We start from the raw sequence: 19,423 nt of genomic DNA on the forward strand, positions 1-19,423 counted from the left end.
GGAGCCATTCCCAACTCATTTCTCTTTTTAATGCCAATCTTGCTGATTTAACCTCAGAAATGTTTCTCACAGTGACTTCTCCTCCCCTGTCTCACCGATTTAATATAATATAATTACTTCCTAATTCAGACTATCCAACTTCTCTTACTAAGGGTCCACCATTCACTCCACACAGCAAGAACCTTTTTCTAAAAGAAAGAAAGAAATAGAGACAGGGAGAGAGAAAGAAAGAAAGAAAAGAAAAGAAAAGAAATGAAAGAAAAGAAAAGAAAAGAAAAGGAAAGAAGGAAGGAAGGAAGGAAGGAAGGAAGGAAGGAAGGAAGGAAGGAAGGAAGGAAGGAAGGAAGGGAAAGAAGGAAGAGAGATCTGAATCCACCATTCACTTGCTCGAAAACCTTCACTGGCGTTCTCTGGCCTAGAGATCAAGTCCAATGTCCTAACATGATAAATTGGGCTCTTCATAATCTGGCTTCATTAAAGCATGTGCTTAATGTAATAGGTCCATCTGATAGCTGAAACACATTTTTCCAAAGCACCATTTGATACCTCTATGCTATTTGTAAGTTAGCATCAGCTACTGATGCTACTTGCCTTACATCTGAACATTTTACTGGCTTCTTTCAGGACCTGTGATTACTTCCTACCTCCAAATCTTCTTTTAGTGCACCTTCTGTGGCCTCTGTAATCATTCCTCACTCCCACCCACATTTCTGGTTTGTTCCTGTCTGAGTCTTCTCTTAGGGTGTACCGTTTTCCTGGACTGATTTCCTGACCCACTGCCCAGTCACACCCTTCTCTTTCAAAACACACCTCCTCCCCGAAGCCTTCCCCAACTAAGCCCACCTGGCTCTCATCTCATTGTTTTTTGCAGATTCCCCTGAGCCCTTTGGTATTTCATTCCTCAGAACTATACTAATTCATACTAAAGGCATTTTCATGTTCTGTCTCATCCATTAGAATTTCCTGTGGATAGAAACTGTGCCTTTTATCTCATTAGACGTGCTTCCCCCCGCCCCTCCGCACCACCCCGGTGCCTAGCAGTATCTTAGTCCCTAGGCTCCATCCAGTGTGGAAATTGAGAGAGCTGCAAGTATTTTTGAGTGCCTGAATGGCCACCCAGGGGCTGTTCCCAAGGAGTAAATGAGCTTTCATACAACACAGGAATTGATATGCCTTCAATTTCTCTCTGCCTCTCATACCCACCACCAAAAGACACATCCTTCCAGATATGAAGTCTCCACAAATATACTAGACCTGGAATCTTACAAGCTTTCTCCAACCCTCTTGAGACTCTGTGCTTAGCAGTTTCATTAAAGACATTCAGGAAGCCTTGACATGAGGTATCCTATGTTCAGACTACATTTGGGTTTGTATTCACCATGTCCAAGCTTTCCAGATTACGTTCAGACACCCCATTCACTTCTAAGCCACCCAGAAGAGAGAAGGAACATCCTTTAGTGTTGACGCTAAGCAGTGCTAATGTTCACTGAGATTGCAGAGGGACTTTAGCTGTGGCTATGCTAAATTGAAAACTGGATGTGTTTTCCAGGAGCATTTAAGAGAAGTACTACTTACTCAGGGTTGTTCTGGTCACCAGCTTGAAGTGATGAAGCTCCTCAAACATCCTTTTGGAGATCTTCTCAATATGGAAGTGCTGGAGAATGCCTAGGGTCAAGCAAAAAGTGAGGAAGGTGGTCAGGCACTTTATCTGGAACCATCAACTCCTTGTTTTCTGCTCAGGCTCAGCATATTATTTCATTACTAGGGCTTAGGAGTATCAAGCTGGGCTGTGTAATGTGCTTAACCAGGAATTTGGATGGCTCAAGGGTTATAATTGACTCCATTTGTTGCCTTGGCTTCCTGGCTTCCCCTCGGCTTCTCCAATGGATGGAAATAAGGAAGATAGTGCTGCTGACCATGGGACCCTCTCCTAGGGAAAGCCACATGGAATCAAGCATAGGTGCTTATTGCAGCTTCTGCAGCCAAAGGTAGTATTAAGAATTCTGCCTTTGCCTCCAACCTGGGTAGGCTGTGTTCGTGCCAAACTGCTGGGCTGTCCTCCTGGCTAAGCACTGACAGCCAGCAGTAGGATTGCAGGCAGATTGGTTTTGTAAATGGAGAAGCCACCCCCGCCGTTCTTGAACTCATGGAAAAGCATATTTTCCTTTGGAAAAAAAATATTCACAGATCCTTTAGCCTTCCTTATTCATAAATGGGGAGTTAAACTAGAGTGTCCCCAACTATCTCAACCTTGCCTGAATAGCTTTTATCACAATAACAGGTAGACAGCTCACAACTGCCTTGTAGTTAAGGACCAACATGTTACCAGCCCACTTAAATGGGCAAAGTAGATGGAGACTCTTTTTCTGTATCCACCAAGCACAGACCTTGATAACCCAGCCCTGTGAACAAGAGGATATTTAGATGCTACATTAGCAAGCTGAAATTTATCTGCATACCTCTGAGAGGCAAAAGATGTGGGATGATGAATAGTGGGTCTACTGCTGGGGAAATGCAACAAACCAGTGCCTAGTCCTAGGTGGCCTGTTATGGATGAGCTAGGGAGTTAAAGATGGCAAATCAAAACGCCTAGGCATAAAGCAAAAAATAGCGTGAGTGAGAAACATATACGTGTTCAATCATCTTTTTTTAAGTGGTAGGGAGAAATGAATTCTTTTGATTGGAGCTGTTGTCTAAAGGGGAATATAAAAGCCTCATAGATACTGAGCAGTCTTTTTCAAAGCATTGTCCAAGTGCCACCTGCATTAGAATCACCTGGCTATTGGTTAAACATGCAAATGTTTGGACCCTACCCAAGGTCTACTGAATTCTTATCTCTGGAATGGGGCAAGGTAGCTGCATTTAAAACCAGCTTCCTGTGCAATGCTGTGGCATACAGAAGTCTGAGTACTCTTGAGCCTTATGTGAGAGCCACTAGCAAAAAGATATGTATTATTTTCCAGCCAAAATCTCACTTCTCCTCTTAAATTGCAAGGAACCTTGACCACACTAAATCAGTACTAGTCTTGAGCCTACAAAATAGAAGAGCTGTACGATCACAATGAATACAATGTGGCTTGCCATGGTAGTCACTGTCAATAATTGGAGAAAGAATTGCACATTGTAACTGGGGTTTCTCCAGACAGACTATAATCTCTTGAAGGCAGGCATGATATTTTAAATTTTTTTTGTTTTTTTGATACGGAGTTTCGCTCTTGTTGCCCAGGCTGGAGTGCAATGGTGCCATCTCAGCTCATCGCAACCTCCGTCTCCTGTGTTCAAGTGATTCTCCTGCCTCGGCCTCCCAAGCAGCTGGGATTATAAGCATGCACCACCACACCTGGCTAATTTTTTGTATTTTTAATAGAGACAGGGTTTCTCCATGTGGATCAGGCTGGTCTCAAACTCCCGACCTCAGGTGATCTGCCCGCCTTGGCCTTCCAAAGTGCTGGGATTACAGGCATGAGCCACTGTGCCCAGCCTACATTTGTTTTACCCCAGAATAAACATCACCATATTAGGGACTTAGCTTTGCCCTGAATGAATGGGTTTTCATGGTTGTTGAGCTTTATACTAGAAAGAATGATAGACTACAGTTTGGTAGTTTGTAATCCTGGCTACACATTATAATCACCTGAGAAGCATGAACAAACACTGATGCCCATGCCCCACTCCAGAACAACAAACCAGAATCTCTGGGGTTAGGGCCCAGATATTTGGTGTTTAAAGGAAACCAAAACTCTCCCTGATGATTCTGATGTGCAGCCAGGGTTGAGAACCACTTTTCCAGCTTTTGGTAGTGTCAAAAGGACAACTTTGGAACCCAAGGGTCAATACTTGATCTTTAGCACAAGCCATTGTTAAATTTGAAAGACCATAATGACCATGGTGTTAGACATGTCAGTTTCTAAGCAATCAAAAAAACTTCTAATCCAAACAAGAGAACAGGTTGAAGCAAAATTAAGATGAGTCCTCTTTTCCTTTTCTGTGCCTCCTTACAAAGATCAGAGTGCATGTAGTCTTGCTCACCCTTTCGAATGGTCCAAACGTGGACCTCTACCTGAGGCGGTCTCTCAGTCTCCAGTGCTATTTTTCTGGTTGTCTCCCCATCCTCCATAAATACAGACTCATACACAGGCATCGTTTCTTCCCCACAGAAGTAGCCTTTGTTGTCAAAGCTTTGGCCTGGAAGTTCTTCTGGAATTAGGAAGCAAGTAGAATTTTGTCATGGTTTTCTAAAGTTAGAAGTGAACTTCTGCATTTATGTATCTCATTCTTGATAACATCTAACACTTATCAAAAGTGTACAATTAACAAGGACATTCTTTGAGAGACAGAAATTCCACCCACACTTCATTAGCTCAGTTTAGGCTGCCCCTGCAACAAGCCACAGATTAAGCCACAAATCATAAAGGAGCATGTAACTTTTGATTGAAATCCATGTGTTGACAGAATCCATAGTTCTTCAGAATACTGGCCCCCTACTACTGTCACTGAGAAGTGGACTTTCATGAGGAAAAATGTAGCCAGGTACAAATCCCTTAGGCACTTAAGGGAACACAGGATTTTCTGTACAGGGTCAGGATCATGCTCTGACCAGCTCGGTGTTGCCAAGAGAGGCCCAAGGAATGGGCTGACAAAGGGCCTTGGTTAACATCCCTGACATCACTTTGGTATACTTAGAAAATATTCATGACACTCATTTATGTGCATATACTTGCCCAAAGGGTCTATCCAAATTGGCTTGACATTTCTGAATGCTCTTTGATTTGTTTGTAAGGGGAACAATAATACCGGATCAGCACCAGTGCCAAAATCTAGATGTCAGATTAGTCATATGTATGCTATGCCAAATGAATGGTTGGGAGACACAAAAAATTGGTCAAATCCCTGAACTATGGATCATTTAATGTGTAAACTAAACTGTTGAATTTCAGCTTGCAGGCATAAAGGTACCAACCCCTAATATTCTCCATTTCACTCCACCCTCCTCTTTCCTCAGCCCCCTGTTTTAAAAAGTTTCTTATGGTTGGTTATCAGTAAGTTAAGTTTCCTTGCTGGCCTTGTAATCACTACTCTGGAGCTTTGTGCTTAAAGCATACACTCAAATCAGAACAACAGAAGCCATCTGTAAGAATATCTGAATTGTTGAGGATGAAACCACTGAGTGTTGAGTGCTTTGGATCTGTGACTCTAATTAGGGAGACTCACTGTTAGCCAATCAGACACATTTGGACTAGAAGTTGTAATCAAACTGCTATTGTATGTCTCTTGCTAACCTGATTACCTTTCCCACCCCTACCACCATTTGGCATTGTAAAGACAAAACCATAGCCTTATCTTGATGATTCCAGATTGGATTACTCAATTTGTGGATTATCATAGAATCAGGCTTTTTGTTTTCCTCCTTTTGTCCTTCTATTTAGCTATTTATTTACTTGGTGGGAGTCTTTTTGGTGATATGTTGGGTAATAAGGGCTGTGTGCTAGCACTTTTTAAATGGGTTGGAGAGAGGGAGGAGGTCACTGAGTGTACAGAGTTTTCGATGTATTCAATTATCATCTTGAGAATGACAGCTGATTTCTCAAACTTTGCTCACCAGCTAATATTGGCTACAGCTATAACTAACATGAAATCCATGATGGCACTGGCAGTACCTGTAATGTGCTAAAAGTTCTCCTACTGGCCTGAAGAGTCATCTTGCACCACTACCTCCTTCCCTCCAAGAGCTTAATTTACTGGACCAAAGGGATCTACAAACAACAAAACTCATTATTGACTTAACCCTGGCTGGTACTTGAAAATGCTAAGAAAAGCAGAGTTTGTCTTTAGAACTACCTACTCAACAGCATCCACCGTTTTTTATACTCTGCACTGCAAGGTGCTTTCTGATCACTACATGTTCACCTACTCTCATTTTCTTTTGGGAAAGACAATGTGCTTTAAGGCATTTCTGGCCATTTCTATATCCCACGAGAGTGTTCCCATCCTGAGCCTTCCAGAATTCCTTGCAGAAGTGGTAATGAAGGAGATGTATTATCCCAGCTGAGAAAACTTTTAAGTCTTAATAGGAACTTTTAATGCCATAACCTAAAAGGAGTATTTAATTATGGAAATTCCAGGTATTGGAATGGTATTGTGGTTGTGTGTATGGTAAATGCTCATGACCGCAATAACTTAAGCATACCCTTAGAATGACCTTGTATGGCAGACACATCTGAATGTGTGTTCAGACCTTGGGAATCTGGGCGTGGCCAATTGGGAGATTCTTTCTAGTTTATAAGGACCATCTGAATCCCAGGCCCATCCCTGGAGCTGCACAGGGGATTGAGACCTTAAGTTTTCACTTAGATGAAGGTTGCCTGGGAAAGGTAGTTAAGGGGAGAGTGTTCAGTGAAAATGCTATATAAATGGCATGCTGTCTGCAAACAGTTGCAGTTTTCTTGCCCAACCTGCTGCCACTGGACTGTTTCTATATGTAAGGTGGCCCTCTTGTCTAGTCCACCTCCCCTGGACTCTCTCTCTCCCCTGTATGGAAGCCCCTAATAAAACTCCAAGTCTTGTTTGCTGCCTCTGGGTCTTGTCTTCAGCCTCTTAAACCTGGTTCCTTCCCTACTGAGGTTAATAAGGGTTTGTCATGACAGTGTGAGAAGTGAGTTGGGGAACCTTTGGGAAGTGGACATCTTACCCAACCCTGTGGTTGGCCACCAATATGCAAGGCAAGGTCAAAGGGAAGAGAGAGTTGAAATTCACGTCCTTCATTTTGGTCCTAGTTTGTATTGTAGGAGCAAAGGGAAGAGAGAGATGAAACTCCCATCCTTAATTTTGGTCCTAGTTTGTTATTGTAGGAGCCTGTAAACATTTGTTACAATGAAACATTTGGCTGGATTATCAGTGAATTGTATTTATCTCTTTTCCCTTTTCAACATAACTGAATTTACTGTTCTTTCTTCCTTCCATCTACTTCTCTCTTCACTCCCTTGGTTCCTTTTCTTCTGTGCCATGTGTCATTTTTTTAAGAGGCCAGTGTTGTCATGATAATCCCATTTCTCACCCCTTCACATCATTCAGGACTCTATTCAAATATCACCTCTTAGGAGAAGCCTTCCCTGACCACTACTTTAAAAGTGCTTCCTTCCCCATTCACTATCTCTTGATCATCTTTGGTTTTTCTTCACAGCACTCATCACAATCTAAAATTACCTTACTGATTTGGGATCACTGTCTGTCTTTTCTGCTAGAATGTAAGGACCATGCTGGCAAGTAGCTTTTGTCTTGTTCACATCTCTGTCTTCAGTGTGTGTAATTGTGTCTTGCACACAGTAGGTACTTAAAACATATTTCCAGATTGAATGCATGAGCAAGTGCGTGCCTCCTGATGCTCTGCGGTTACAGAGTACCTGGAGTAGGTGCCCGTGGCTATGTGGATATTGACTCTCAGGCAATGTGACTAAGGAGCGATTCAACATGCAGACACCCATGTCTCGCTAACGGAGAGGCAGGTACACAGAACGGGACAGAAATTATCTTCTTTCATGTTGCTCAATCAATCATCCGTCTCCATATATTTGAGCAGAGTGGGAAAGTGGGCAAAGAATATACTGTCAACTGGGATGCTGGAGGGCAGTTTTTACATGATAAAATATATTATGTTTTCTAAATACAAAAGTAATATGTATTTACTATTTAAAATTTGGAAAATACAAATAAATAAAAAAGAAAATAAGGGTGACTTGTAATTCAGTCACCCAAAGATGGTCATTGTTAACATTTTGCTGTATGCTCCTCCAGTCTTTTCTTTTGTCTTAGCATACATAAACCCCTTTCCCTTTCCTCCTCTCCCATCCCCTCCCCTTCCCTTCCCTTGCTTCTGGCTGTTGCTCACATTGGAGTGCAATGGCACAATCTTGGCTCACTGCAACCGCCACCTCCTGGGCTCAACCCATCCTTCCACTTCAGCCTCCCAAATAGGAGTAGCTGGGACCATGGGCACATGCTACAGCCCCTGGCTAATTTTTGTATTTTTGGTAGAGAAGTGGTTTTGCCATGTTGTCCAGGCTGATCTTGAACTCCTGCACTCAAGCAATCTGTCCGCCTTGGCCTCCCAAAGTGCTGAGATTACAAGTGTTGGCCACCGTAGCTGGTCAACACTTTCTTTTTTAACACAAAAAGTGGGATCATAATATTCATATTGTTTTTTAGCTTGCTATTTTTACTTAACAAATGCATTGCAAACATCTTTCTCTGCCATTCAATCTTGGTTTATAATGAGTTTTAATTGCCATATTAATATTCCACAGTATAGATATACCATAATTTGTTTAATCATTCCCATATTGGTGAACTTTCAGATTGTTGCCAACTTTTCAGTATTGTAAACAGCATTGCAGCAAAAATTCTTATTTGTATATATTTGTGTATGTCTCTGATTACTTTCTTAGGATTTCTAGAAGTAGAATCATTTGCCCATTTTTTTTCTTTTGAGATAGGGTCATTCTCTGTTGCCCAGGCTGGGGAGTAATGGTGTGATCATGGCTTGCTGCAGCTATGATCTCCTAGGCAAGTGATCCTTCACCCAAGCCCTCAGTCTCCCAAGTAGCTGGGACTACAGGCATGTGCCACCATGCCTGGCTATTTTCTTTTAATTTTTGTAGAGATGGAGGACTCACCATGTTGCCCAGGCTACCTCAAACTACTGGGCTCAAGAGATCTTCCTGCCATGGCCTCCCAAAATGCTGGGATTACAGGTGGGAGTCACTGCATCCAGCCACCAAATGTTTTAATAAACATTACCAACCTGAGAGGACAATTGTTTTAAAAGCAATGACTGTCGTTTGTCCTGTTCTCACAACTTTTTGATTATTTCACTTTTTAATTGAATCACCTGCATCAATAAAATTTTAAGCACACAATGAAATAAGATTTGGTTTGAAAGCCTGAGATTCAAATTGTAATATTATACAATGAGAAGGCTCATGTTATCATGGGTAATTTATGTAAATATTAGTTTTTGTCTGAAATCATCTTGTTGCATTACTTTTTAAACTATAGGTGTGAGACTCCTGACAGAAGAGAAAATTGTGTTCATGAAACTACCACTATGTGACACTAAAGGGTTTGTGGATCCAGTGAGACTACAGACTTGGAAGTCACAATAGGTCATCATGGCTAGGTAGCCCCGATGTCCATATCATCCTTAGAATGTGCTGATTCCATTGGCCAGGTGCAGTGGTTCAGGTTTGTAATCCCAGTACTTTGGGAGGCCAAGGCGAGTGGATCACTTGAGCTCAGGAGTTGGAATAGCCAGGTGTGGTGGTGCATGCTTGTAGTCCCAGATACTCAGGAGGCTGAGGCAGGAGAATCACTTGAACCAGGAGGCAGAGGTTGTAAGGTTGCCGTGAGCCGAGATGGCACCACTGCACTTCAGTCTGAGTGACAGAGCCAGACTGTCTCAAAAAAAGTATTCTCTCTGTACTCGTAATAAATACATTTTCTCATAAATTTCAATGTCCCAGTTTTCTACACCATATCAGATATCTCCTGTCCTTTCTGTCCATACCCTGCCCCCTGTGTACTCTGAAGATGGGGGTTATCACATTGAGGAAAATTTTGTATCATAAATCAGTGCTTTACAACCTGTAATCTGCATTAGAATCACCTGGGGTTCTTGTTAAAATACGGATTATGATGCAGTAGGTCTTGAGTGGGGGCCTGAGAGTCAACATTTTTAACCAGCTCCTAGTTGTTGCCAGTCCACAAACTGCATGTTGAGTAGCAAGACCATAAACCACCTTGGGCCTATAGCAGGACTTCTCAAACTTTTCTGCACATAATGTTCACCTGGGGATCTTTAAAAAATGCCACAGCCAGTGAGTGCCTGTAATCCCAGTTACTTGGGAGGCTGAGGTAGGAAAATTACTTGAACTTGGGAGGCAGAGGTAGCGGTGAACCAAGATCATGCCACTGCACTCAGCCTGAGCGACAGAGCAAGACTCCATCTCGGAAAAAAAAAATGCCACAGCCCAGGCCACACCTCAAATCAATTAAATTATAGTCTCTGGGGATGGGACACAGATATATGTAGAAATTCTCCAAGGGCTTTCAATGTTCAGACAAGTTTGAGTACCACTGGCCTGCAGGAAAATGCTCAATACATATACATTGATTCAGGGCATGTTTTCTATGAGTCATGAGGAACTAAATTGGAGAAGTATTTAATTTAGCTCTCTACCTACTTTTAGAAAATGTTTGAATTTTCATCTGTGTTTATCAAAATGCTTTGCAAAAAGCATAAGAAATGATAAATCCATGTCCTTGGGATTTACTAAATCATTGACTCTTAGAATGCTGGAGCTGTAAGGGCCCCCAAAAATAATATACTCTAACCTTCTCATTTTGCAAAGAAGGAAACTGAAGCTCAAAGAGGTGAAATGACTTGTTCTAGGTCACACAGGAAACCAGTGGCAAGCCAGAGGTAGAATGATTGATTACCCATCCTATCTGTCAACCCCAATATTATGGATTATATTTTTGTTTAGCTCATGTTTTAAAAACTACCATTTAAATAATTAAATTGTCTTTTTCTTCAGTCAATATTTTCTACTGGCAGAGAAAAAACAATGGTCTGGAAGTGACTTGAGTTATAGATCTTGGTTTTATGATCGATTAGTTGAATAAATCTGGGCAAGTCATGTGACTATATACTTCAGATTTCTTATCTTTAAAAGACAAATAATAATATAATTATAGGATTTTAGTGTTAGAAGGGAGCTTACAGATAATATTTCTAAACTTTCAATTGTACAGATAAGGATTATGAGGCCCAGAGTGCACACTTCCAAGGTCACTCAACACCTTAGGCTTGGATCAGAACCTGGTCTCCTTCCACTATAACTCACCTGCCTCTCGTCCTGTCTCAAAAGGGCAATGGATGTGATTTTACTTCGACGGGTTTAACAGTGATCTAGATGAAAGCTGCTGCTGTTCTTCCTAATCATCATGATAGCCTAAATTAGCTACTATTTAGAAAAGCACAGATAAGTTCAGCACTCAGCAATACAGGAGATGTGTGGTAGATACAAGCAAATCCCCAGCATATTTTTGGGTAGTAAATTTCTTCCAAGAACTGTGTTTTCAGTATTTGAAGAAAGGAGAAAATGAAATTAATTATTAGAAATATTACTATTGTAATTATATGAAAGGTTATGCTTCTGGTGCCCAAAGAGTTTAGAAAGGCCATGTGGGGATGTCAGTCAATCAAAGGCAGGGCCTCCAACCAACGCACCTTTTGCCTTTTTACCTGGACACACCTTGCAGCACTTTCCATCTATTTTTTGAGGATACTTGCAGGGGTATCGGTTGGGGCAGTGGATTTTCTTACACTCTTGCTTGGTGACATTACAAGTACATAGCACACACTCCACAATGCCAAATGCCCGGAGGTTTGGGTGCCAGGACTCGCCATGAGAATAGGTCTTTCCATTGGAAACACACACTGGAAGAGAACACAGAATTAGCAATTAAAAGCTAAGGAGCTAAAAATGTAACCCTATATTTGCAACCCAAGCCCCGAACTACTTAACACATCACACATCTTTTGTTCATGGGGCTATGTTGACCGAGTAGTATCTGTGACCAAAAAACAGCTTGGGCCATATTCCATTTTCAGTAGCTTCTCCAGATTCTTCATCAGCAGCTTCTGGATGCTTATAAATGGCCTCACGCATAGTAGGCAGTCTATAAATATATACATATTTTTGAGACAGGATCTTGCTCTGTCGCCCAGCCTGCAGTGCAGTGGTATGATCATGGCTCACTGTAGCCTTGACTTCCCGGGCTCAGGCAATCCTCCCACCTCAGCCACCTGAGTCACTGGGACTACTGTGCACTACCATGCCCTGCTACTTTAAAAAATATATATTTTTGTAGAGATGGGATCTTCCTATGTTGCTCAGGCTGGTCTCAAACTCTGGGACTCAAGAGGTCCACTTGCCTCAGCCTCCTAAAGTGCTGAGATTACAGGCATGAGTCACCACACCCAGCCTATATATATATATACACACATACACATACACATATACATATATACATATACACACATATATATATATAAAGTGCGAGAATAAATGAATGCATATATATATTTTTAAGTGTGAGAATAAGTTAATGCATGAAGGCAGAGTTCTATCTCTAGTAGAATGTAATGTTAATATTTTCAGTTCTGTCGAAATTTGTGTGGCCCAAGTGGATGTACTTCCAGGCATGAAAATGTCCTTGGGAGACTTGCTTTCCTTGGAGGCTAGATGCAAAAGTTACTGCTCTTCCCAAAGGGACAGTTTCTTCCAGACCCTGAATAAAATCCATTCAGAATGTCAAATGCTATGAGTCTGTCTGATCTGCCAACATGTATAGGTATGGAGCTTAATGGTGTTGGGCACTCTTTGGTGTGGGAAGGAAGGTGATAGTCAAGACTGAGAGGCAAAACACCAAGACCTCCTGGGTAACTTGTGAAGGAATAGCCTTTTATGCCTCTAATCTTCCGGCAATTTCCTCAGTCTCCCACCTGATAGTGGCTATAGAGATCTGACTACAGCTGATCACTGCTTGCTTCACAGATATCCTTTGGCAGTTTGACATTTGTTAAGGGGGAAGCTAAGTCATTGGTCCCATGTCTTCTGAAGGGCCTTAAAAGAGCAAGCATCTGGCTGAGTGTAGTGGCTGATGCCTGTAATCCCAACATTTTGGGAGGCTGAGGTAGTAGGATCCCTTGAGCCCCAGAGTTCAAGACCAGCCTGGCAAATAAAGGGAGATCCCAGTCTCTACAAAACTAATAATAAAATAGTAACCAGGTGTGGTAGTGCACACCTGTAGTCCCAGCTACTTGGGAGGCTGCAGTGGGAGGATCACTTGGGACCAGGAAATCGAGGCTGCAGTGAGCAGTGATGGCACCATTGCACTTCAGCCTGGGTGACAGAGTAAGACCCTGTCCCCTTCCCCTATGCCCTAAAAAAGGAGCAAGTATCTGGGATGCAGGCTGAGGGGGCCTATGAAAGAAAGGGGCCATAGGAGCATCTTTCTATGTAAATCAGCCCCAAATATACCTGGCTCCTACTATAAGGCATGGAGCTAGGCTCCAAGATAAGAACCGCACAGGGCTGCAAAATGGGGAAGTCTGAGGATGAGTTATCTTCCTTTTACAGAGTGCTGAGGCATTGTGGAGATTTCAAGTCATGATAGGACTGGGTGTGTTTATTGTTATTCCCATCACCTCATCATACCCAGGAAGACTTGTTGGCATCCCAATCAACATCTCTAGGGTTGGTTCTATCATTTCAGGCTGGGCTCTGGGGCAGAAATAGTCCCACTTGAGGCATTTCTAGGAATTGGCTGATTTGGCTGCAAGACAATGGCCTCAGAAGGATGAATCACTGGGTTATTTATTTCTCATCAGGTCCACTGGGTCGCATTAGGAAGTAAGGATGATGTTGGCTGTCTTTTCCTGTTCTCTGCAAGTGCTGCTAGAATAGTAGGTACTCTAACCGGTCAACCCATGTAATGATTTCCAAGAACCTAAACTGGAGAGGCTTGCAATCTTACAATGAGACAGATTGGAGAACTGACACCTCAACTGTGAGGCTCAGCCCTGTGGACAGTATCACACAAGACAGGCCAGATGTGCTGTTCTTTCTTCTGCCCTTGCTTCTTTTTTATTTCCTCTCCAAACAGTGATGTTCTCTTCTAGATAATGTGATCAAGTGGATACATAGTCTGTTGCAAGAAAATTTAGGCTGGATTCAAGTTCAAAATCGTGGATTCCTATTACTTCTCTTATTTGATACTAACAAGAAGCCCAGTAGGTATATCAGATGATCACATTATCAGCAAGAGAGCTAAGGATGACCCATGCTGAGCAGGGGAGGCAGGACTCCCAGTGTTATATAGCTAGGTTCCCTCTCCCCTGAACATTTGGACTAAGGGAATAGTCTAGACTGGATGAGAGCCTAAGCTCTGCAATGGAATAGGGTGAGGTTAATTCTCGACAGGGAAGCATAGCCCTCTCCTTACCCAAAAAATTCTCGAGATGATTTTGAATCATCCAGCTTGGGAGTTGGCAGTGGGGACAAGTGATTCCTTGGTAAACTATATTAGAAAAGTCAGAGTAGAACTGTTGCATCCAAATCAGTAGAGGCAAATGAACAAATGTAAACCAGCTAGGGTTTTTGTAAGACATGTAGAAAATCAAGGGATAAGCCTCTCTGCCCTGAAGTTAAAGAGACTTTGTAGAAATAATGGGATTTAGGATTTTCAAAATCCATTTCTCTACACTTTTAAAAGGCTTTGAAATACTTTCAGAGCAAATGCAATCTACTGGAGGAAATTTAGAATTGAAAAATCAAACAATCTTAACCTAACTCTTCCTCCTTATTTCATACACTTTTATCAGAAATCCTTGGAACTTAAAAATAATAAACTTCAAATCAAACACAGATCGATAGTAAGTATTTCAAATTATTCTGATACATCACCATTTTCCATTAACAGTTTTATTTTGAATATTCTTTCAAGCCTGCAAATTTCAAAAGCAACTCAATTTTTTATCTGTAATCGGAAATTTACATCTAACTAGTAACAGATGTGATCAACTAGCTATGGCTTTAGTAGCTTTGTTGAAATTTATGGTAGGAGTTATTTGTAACAGATAGTTTTTTACCCATGTCATTCAATCATTGGTTTAATAATTTCTTTTAACCCATTCAGAGAACTGCTTTTGATTTGTTTTCTCTTTAAAGGAAACAAAACATGTTTGTGGTTTCATAAAAAGGAAGCAGCTGAGCCCTTGCTCCAACAAGCTGGTTGACAGGATGCCTAAAAAAGTAAGAAGCAGTCAATTGTTTGATTGAGTTTCTCCTCCCCTGACTCCTGCTACTGGTAGGTGGTGGTGGGAGGGAAGATGGAGGCCAGAAACTGCTGTGCAAGAGAAACTGGAAGCTATGGAAGTCTGTGGGTGCCTGCTGTAGTCAGTTGATCGACTATGTGGACTGCATGTCAGTCTTAACCTGATCAGTCTTCCTGGTGCTCAGCCAGGAGGTTTTGGGATTTCTCACTGGGTTACTCTTTTTCCTTTAATTTTTAATTTAAAGACAGGGTCTCACTTTGTCACCCAGGATGGAATGTAGTGGCACAATCACAGCTCACTGTAACCTTGAACTCCTGGGCTCAAGTGATCCTCCTGTCTTAGCCTCCCGAGTAGCTAGAACTACAGGCACACACTACCATACTTGGCTAATTTTTTAAAATTAATTTTTTTGTAGTCTTGTTATGTTGCCCAGGCTGGTATTGAACCCCTGGCCTTGAGTAATCCTCCTACCTCAACCTCCCAAAGTGCTGGGAGGCATGAGCCACTGCACCTGGATTACTCATTTCTAATGGCAGTCTCATATGCTATACATTGAACCAGAATCTGAGTGTAGGGGCAGGAATATGCATCTTTAATGAGAGCCCCAGGAGAATCTGGGGTACATTGAGGTGTGACAATCGCTATTTCTAAGGTATGGATAAGAACCTCAGTGATGTTTGGCACTGAGTACCTTTGAATGTGGGGTCCCCTACTAAAACAGGAACAATCACTCGTTTTGGTTAAAGACCCAAGGAATTTTCCCAAATGACCTGCAATCCCCAGGGACAATTCAGAAAATATGGGAGTCTGTTTTCACAAGCACTAAAGGGGCTGAACTATGTTCTTTTGGCTGCATTTAAGGAAGTCTAAAGAGTCTCCTGGAGTCATCTGACCATACCCACTTTATAGACTTGATGCTAAGTGAGCCACATGTCAATATAAGCTATTCCTGGGAGAAAGGGTCCTTTCCCAGCTCCAGCCCTGCAAAGACCAGGGCTGCTGAAGCCCTGTTGTGGAAGTATACAAGAGAAGAATGCCCCTTACCTTGTCCATGCTTATGTTTGTTATTGATGACAATTTGCACAATGGTCCCTGATGCTTGCTGAGAATCCATAAGAGCTCCCCGGTGACTTCTGGCCCCAGGAAAGCGGGGCAGACCTCCAGCCTGTCGACTTGGTGGAGGTTCATAGTGAGAGCGGTGGTAAGAATGTCTCTGTAAAATGACAAGAACAATTTTAGTCCAAAAGCCACCAATGAGATCATAGAGATTAAGTTATATACATTAGAAGTCATTCAATGATTTTGATTTATAGCGGTGAGGTCTGATTTCAGCTGCATGCTCACCTACACCAATAGAAATAGGGATGTGGTAATATAAAAGCAGCGTTGGCAACATGCTGAGGTTTTTCTCTCTTTTAAAAGATAGGACTAGATTCACAGACAAACTTCTCAGGGAGAAAAGTGTCAACAAGGCTAAAGTGTCCTTCCTGCTGCCAAGACTCTCATATTCGATTTTAAGAGTTAAGACGGTAGTCTGCACAGAAGGCAGAATGTTAATAGAGGCTGCTAAAGAAGTAAGAAGTCCTGTGTAAATCAGGAGGAGAAAGAGAGAACTTCTAGTTGGGGAGAGTTTGTGATCTGGGCCATAAAGGACGGGTAGATTTTTTTACAGGCAGAGTGTAAGGGGAATGATCCAGGCAGAGGTTTCCAAGTTGAGAAGGTGAAGCAGAGAACATTGAGTCCATAAAAGGGAACAGTTGCAGGATAACATTCCAAAGTGGGTTGAAGCCAGATCATGGAGGACTTTAAATGACAGGCTAAGGGTTGAAGACTTTATTTGGTAAGCAATAGAGGTGAGGGCACAGAATAGGGATTTTTTTTAAAGCTAGAGAAGTAATGTAATCAGAACTGTTTCAAAGCATTGAATCCTGATCATGTGTAGGGTGAACTGGATAGGAAAATATGAGATTCGAGTACAGTCTTGAGAAGATGTACTCAGACTCTAAACACAGGTAATGGCATAAGATCATACAGCACAGTACAAATACCCTAGATATTTTATAGATTGAAGAATTGGTAGTATACGACAGTACTGGCATATAAGCTCTACAAAATCAAGGACTTTTTGTTCACTGCTATATCTCCAGTGCCTAAAATTTAGTGCCTGGCATCTAGAAGGTGCTCATTCAATATTTGTTGAATGAACAAAACTCTGGTACCTAAGAAAAGCTTAGAGTCTTGTCATACAAATAATCTTTCAGCAAGGGTTCAATACACATGATGAGCTCACTACTATGCTACCCATCCCTCTCCCAGGAGCTAAAGTAAGCTGGGGGTAGAAGGAGATGAAATGAATAAAGAATGGAACCTTAAGGCTTAAAGCCAAATAAGATTAATTGTATTTTATAGGCAATTGTTAGGGGTGAAGGTGGGGGAACCCGTTTAAAAAAAAAATCTTTCACAGGCAATCCTTATATTCAGTGATAGAAATAATGAGGAATCTTGGGAAGATAGTTATGGGGTCCCCTGACCACATCATCCTATAATACATTGATTCAAGTTATGGGCCACAGACACACATGTTGCAAATTTCGCTTTGGGGAGTATTATTACTCTCTTGGCAGGAGGGGGCCACTGGTAGGGGAAAGGGAGAGTGAACAGGAGCTGAAGTAAGAAGACCTTTTTTAGCCTTTTGAAAGACAACATTCTTCTCTCTATCTAAGAAAAGCCCATGATGGTGCAGTGCTATCAAAATGCACACAAATAAGAATTTGCAGCAATTTGTTTTCATGCACATGGATAGGATTCTCAGTGCAAATATTCCTCATTTCCACAGTGACTCGTACATCTTTTTCTGCCATAATTGTTTACATTCCACAAAGGCCATTAATGGGTGCTCTGTCCCTTCTGAAGTTTGGCAAAGTTTTGTCAAAGGAACACAGAGAGGACAGTTTGGCTGGTTGGTATCACACTGATCCTAAAAAGTAGCAGTTTGACTGGGATAGAATTAGAAAGGGAAGGTCGTTGACCCAAGATAGGATGCAAGTACAAGAAGTTCTCTGACTCATGATGGTGAACACAAAATGAAAAGCTGTTCTTCAGCACCAACGTCTCAGACCCTGGACATATGATAATGCTAGGAAAATAATCGTGACAAAAAACCAAAATCCTCAAGAATTTTCATCACAGGCACTATTGTAGACCAGTCAGTCCCCTAGAACCTAATTTTGCTCAAGTCTTTTGTTTTACAGACAGAAACTGAGGCCAGAGAGGAGAAGCAGTTTACTCAGGTGACAATGAAGGTCGAGTTTTTGGAGATAGTAGTAGTGTAGGAGTAGGGGGAAGATGAACAGAGGGAGGAAGAGAAGGAGAAGGAGGAGAAAGCAGAAGAGAGAATGTCCAATCAAACTCCGTGGTCTATAAACATTTGACTCCAAGCTGCTCCAAAGAGAAGTCCTTTCAGATACAGAAGTTCATTCAGCTACAGTGCTCACAACCATGTATACCACATACTCAACTTTGGCTATACATGAAAATAACTTGGCGAGCTGTAAAAAATACTCATACCTGGGTCCCACTCTGAGGTATCCTTATGTAATTGGTTTCAGTGAAAGCCCGGGCATTAGGAATTTTAAAGAGTCTTGGTTTGAAGCCAAGGTTGGGAATCACTGACATAGAGGATACTCTGTTTGGGGGCGGGAGTGGGTGGTGGCGATGTGTGATTTTGATTTAAGGGCAGTGGTTCTTTAAAAATTCCTCCCCTAAACAAATGAAATATAGACTTATGTGGGGCCATTCTGATCTTGTAACTCAGAGTAAAAGAGAAAAAGTTATTAACACCCTGAAATTGGAGCTTATCTTAAAAATTAGCTGCAAATAAGCTTCTTGAGAGAGCAGGTCAAAACCACTTAGAAATGACCATATAGCTATGATCTTTTATTTTCCTCAGTATTTTGGTATTTTTTTATTTACTTACTTGAAAGACTGAAAAATATTTGAAGTTTTAGAGGTGGCTCTAAAACAGTTATTTTCTGGTGTTGAAAAATCCCCACCATTGTAGAGACTCCCCAGGAATTTCTTGTTCTAAAATCTAAGAAGTAAGAGTTTTATTGGTGTAGATAAGAAAACATCAGGGCCCAGAAAGGGCCCTCATGTTTGTGATATTGTACTATAGATTTTCAAGATGTTATCATGTGGGGAAACTGGGCAAAGGGAATATGGGATCTCTCTGTATTATCTTCTACAACTGCAAGTGAATCTATAGCTATCTCAAAATAAAAAAGTCTAATTTGAAAAGTGGCTTCAGAACATATTCTCATCCATAGAGCCATTAAAACATTGTATCTCAGTCATTACCAACCTAGGACTATCCCTGGCTGAAAGACACTTAGGCTAATTTCCTTCCCAAACCATTGTTCTGACAATGAGAATGGAATGTATTTTTATCTGTTTCATGTTGTTTCTGTCCCAAACCCTTTCACTTCCCTTTTTAATGGTAAATTTCAATGTAATCTACTTGGGGCAAAA

The 19,423-nt window shown here is 41.6% G+C and overlaps 1 protein-coding gene across 4 annotated transcripts in view; it reads right to left on the minus strand.

Annotated features, from left to right (window-relative positions):
- Nucleotides 1-19,423, minus strand: part of CHRDL1 (chordin like 1) — a 125,592-nt gene that overhangs the window by 3,993 nt on the left and 102,176 nt on the right. For 2 of the 4 annotated variants that reach the window (XM_035288240.3, XM_008989764.5), the window contains exons 8-11: nucleotides 15,941-16,109; nucleotides 11,300-11,494; nucleotides 4,030-4,197; nucleotides 1,576-1,665 (exon numbers count right to left, since the gene is read on the minus strand). In XM_035288240.3, coding sequence (XP_035144131.1) covers nucleotides 1,576-1,665; nucleotides 4,030-4,197; nucleotides 11,300-11,494; nucleotides 15,941-16,109 — 622 coding nt within the window. Of the gene's footprint in view, nucleotides 1-1,575; nucleotides 1,666-4,029; nucleotides 4,198-11,284; nucleotides 11,495-15,940; nucleotides 16,110-19,423 lie in introns of all 4 variants that reach the window. The other 2 variants (XM_008989763.5, XM_002763160.6) reach the window with 1 other exon arrangement.

Source organism: Callithrix jacchus, chromosome X (genome assembly GCF_049354715.1).
Source record: "Callithrix jacchus isolate 240 chromosome X, calJac240_pri, whole genome shotgun sequence".
NCBI classification, from domain to species: domain Eukaryota; kingdom Metazoa; phylum Chordata; class Mammalia; order Primates; family Cebidae; genus Callithrix; species Callithrix jacchus.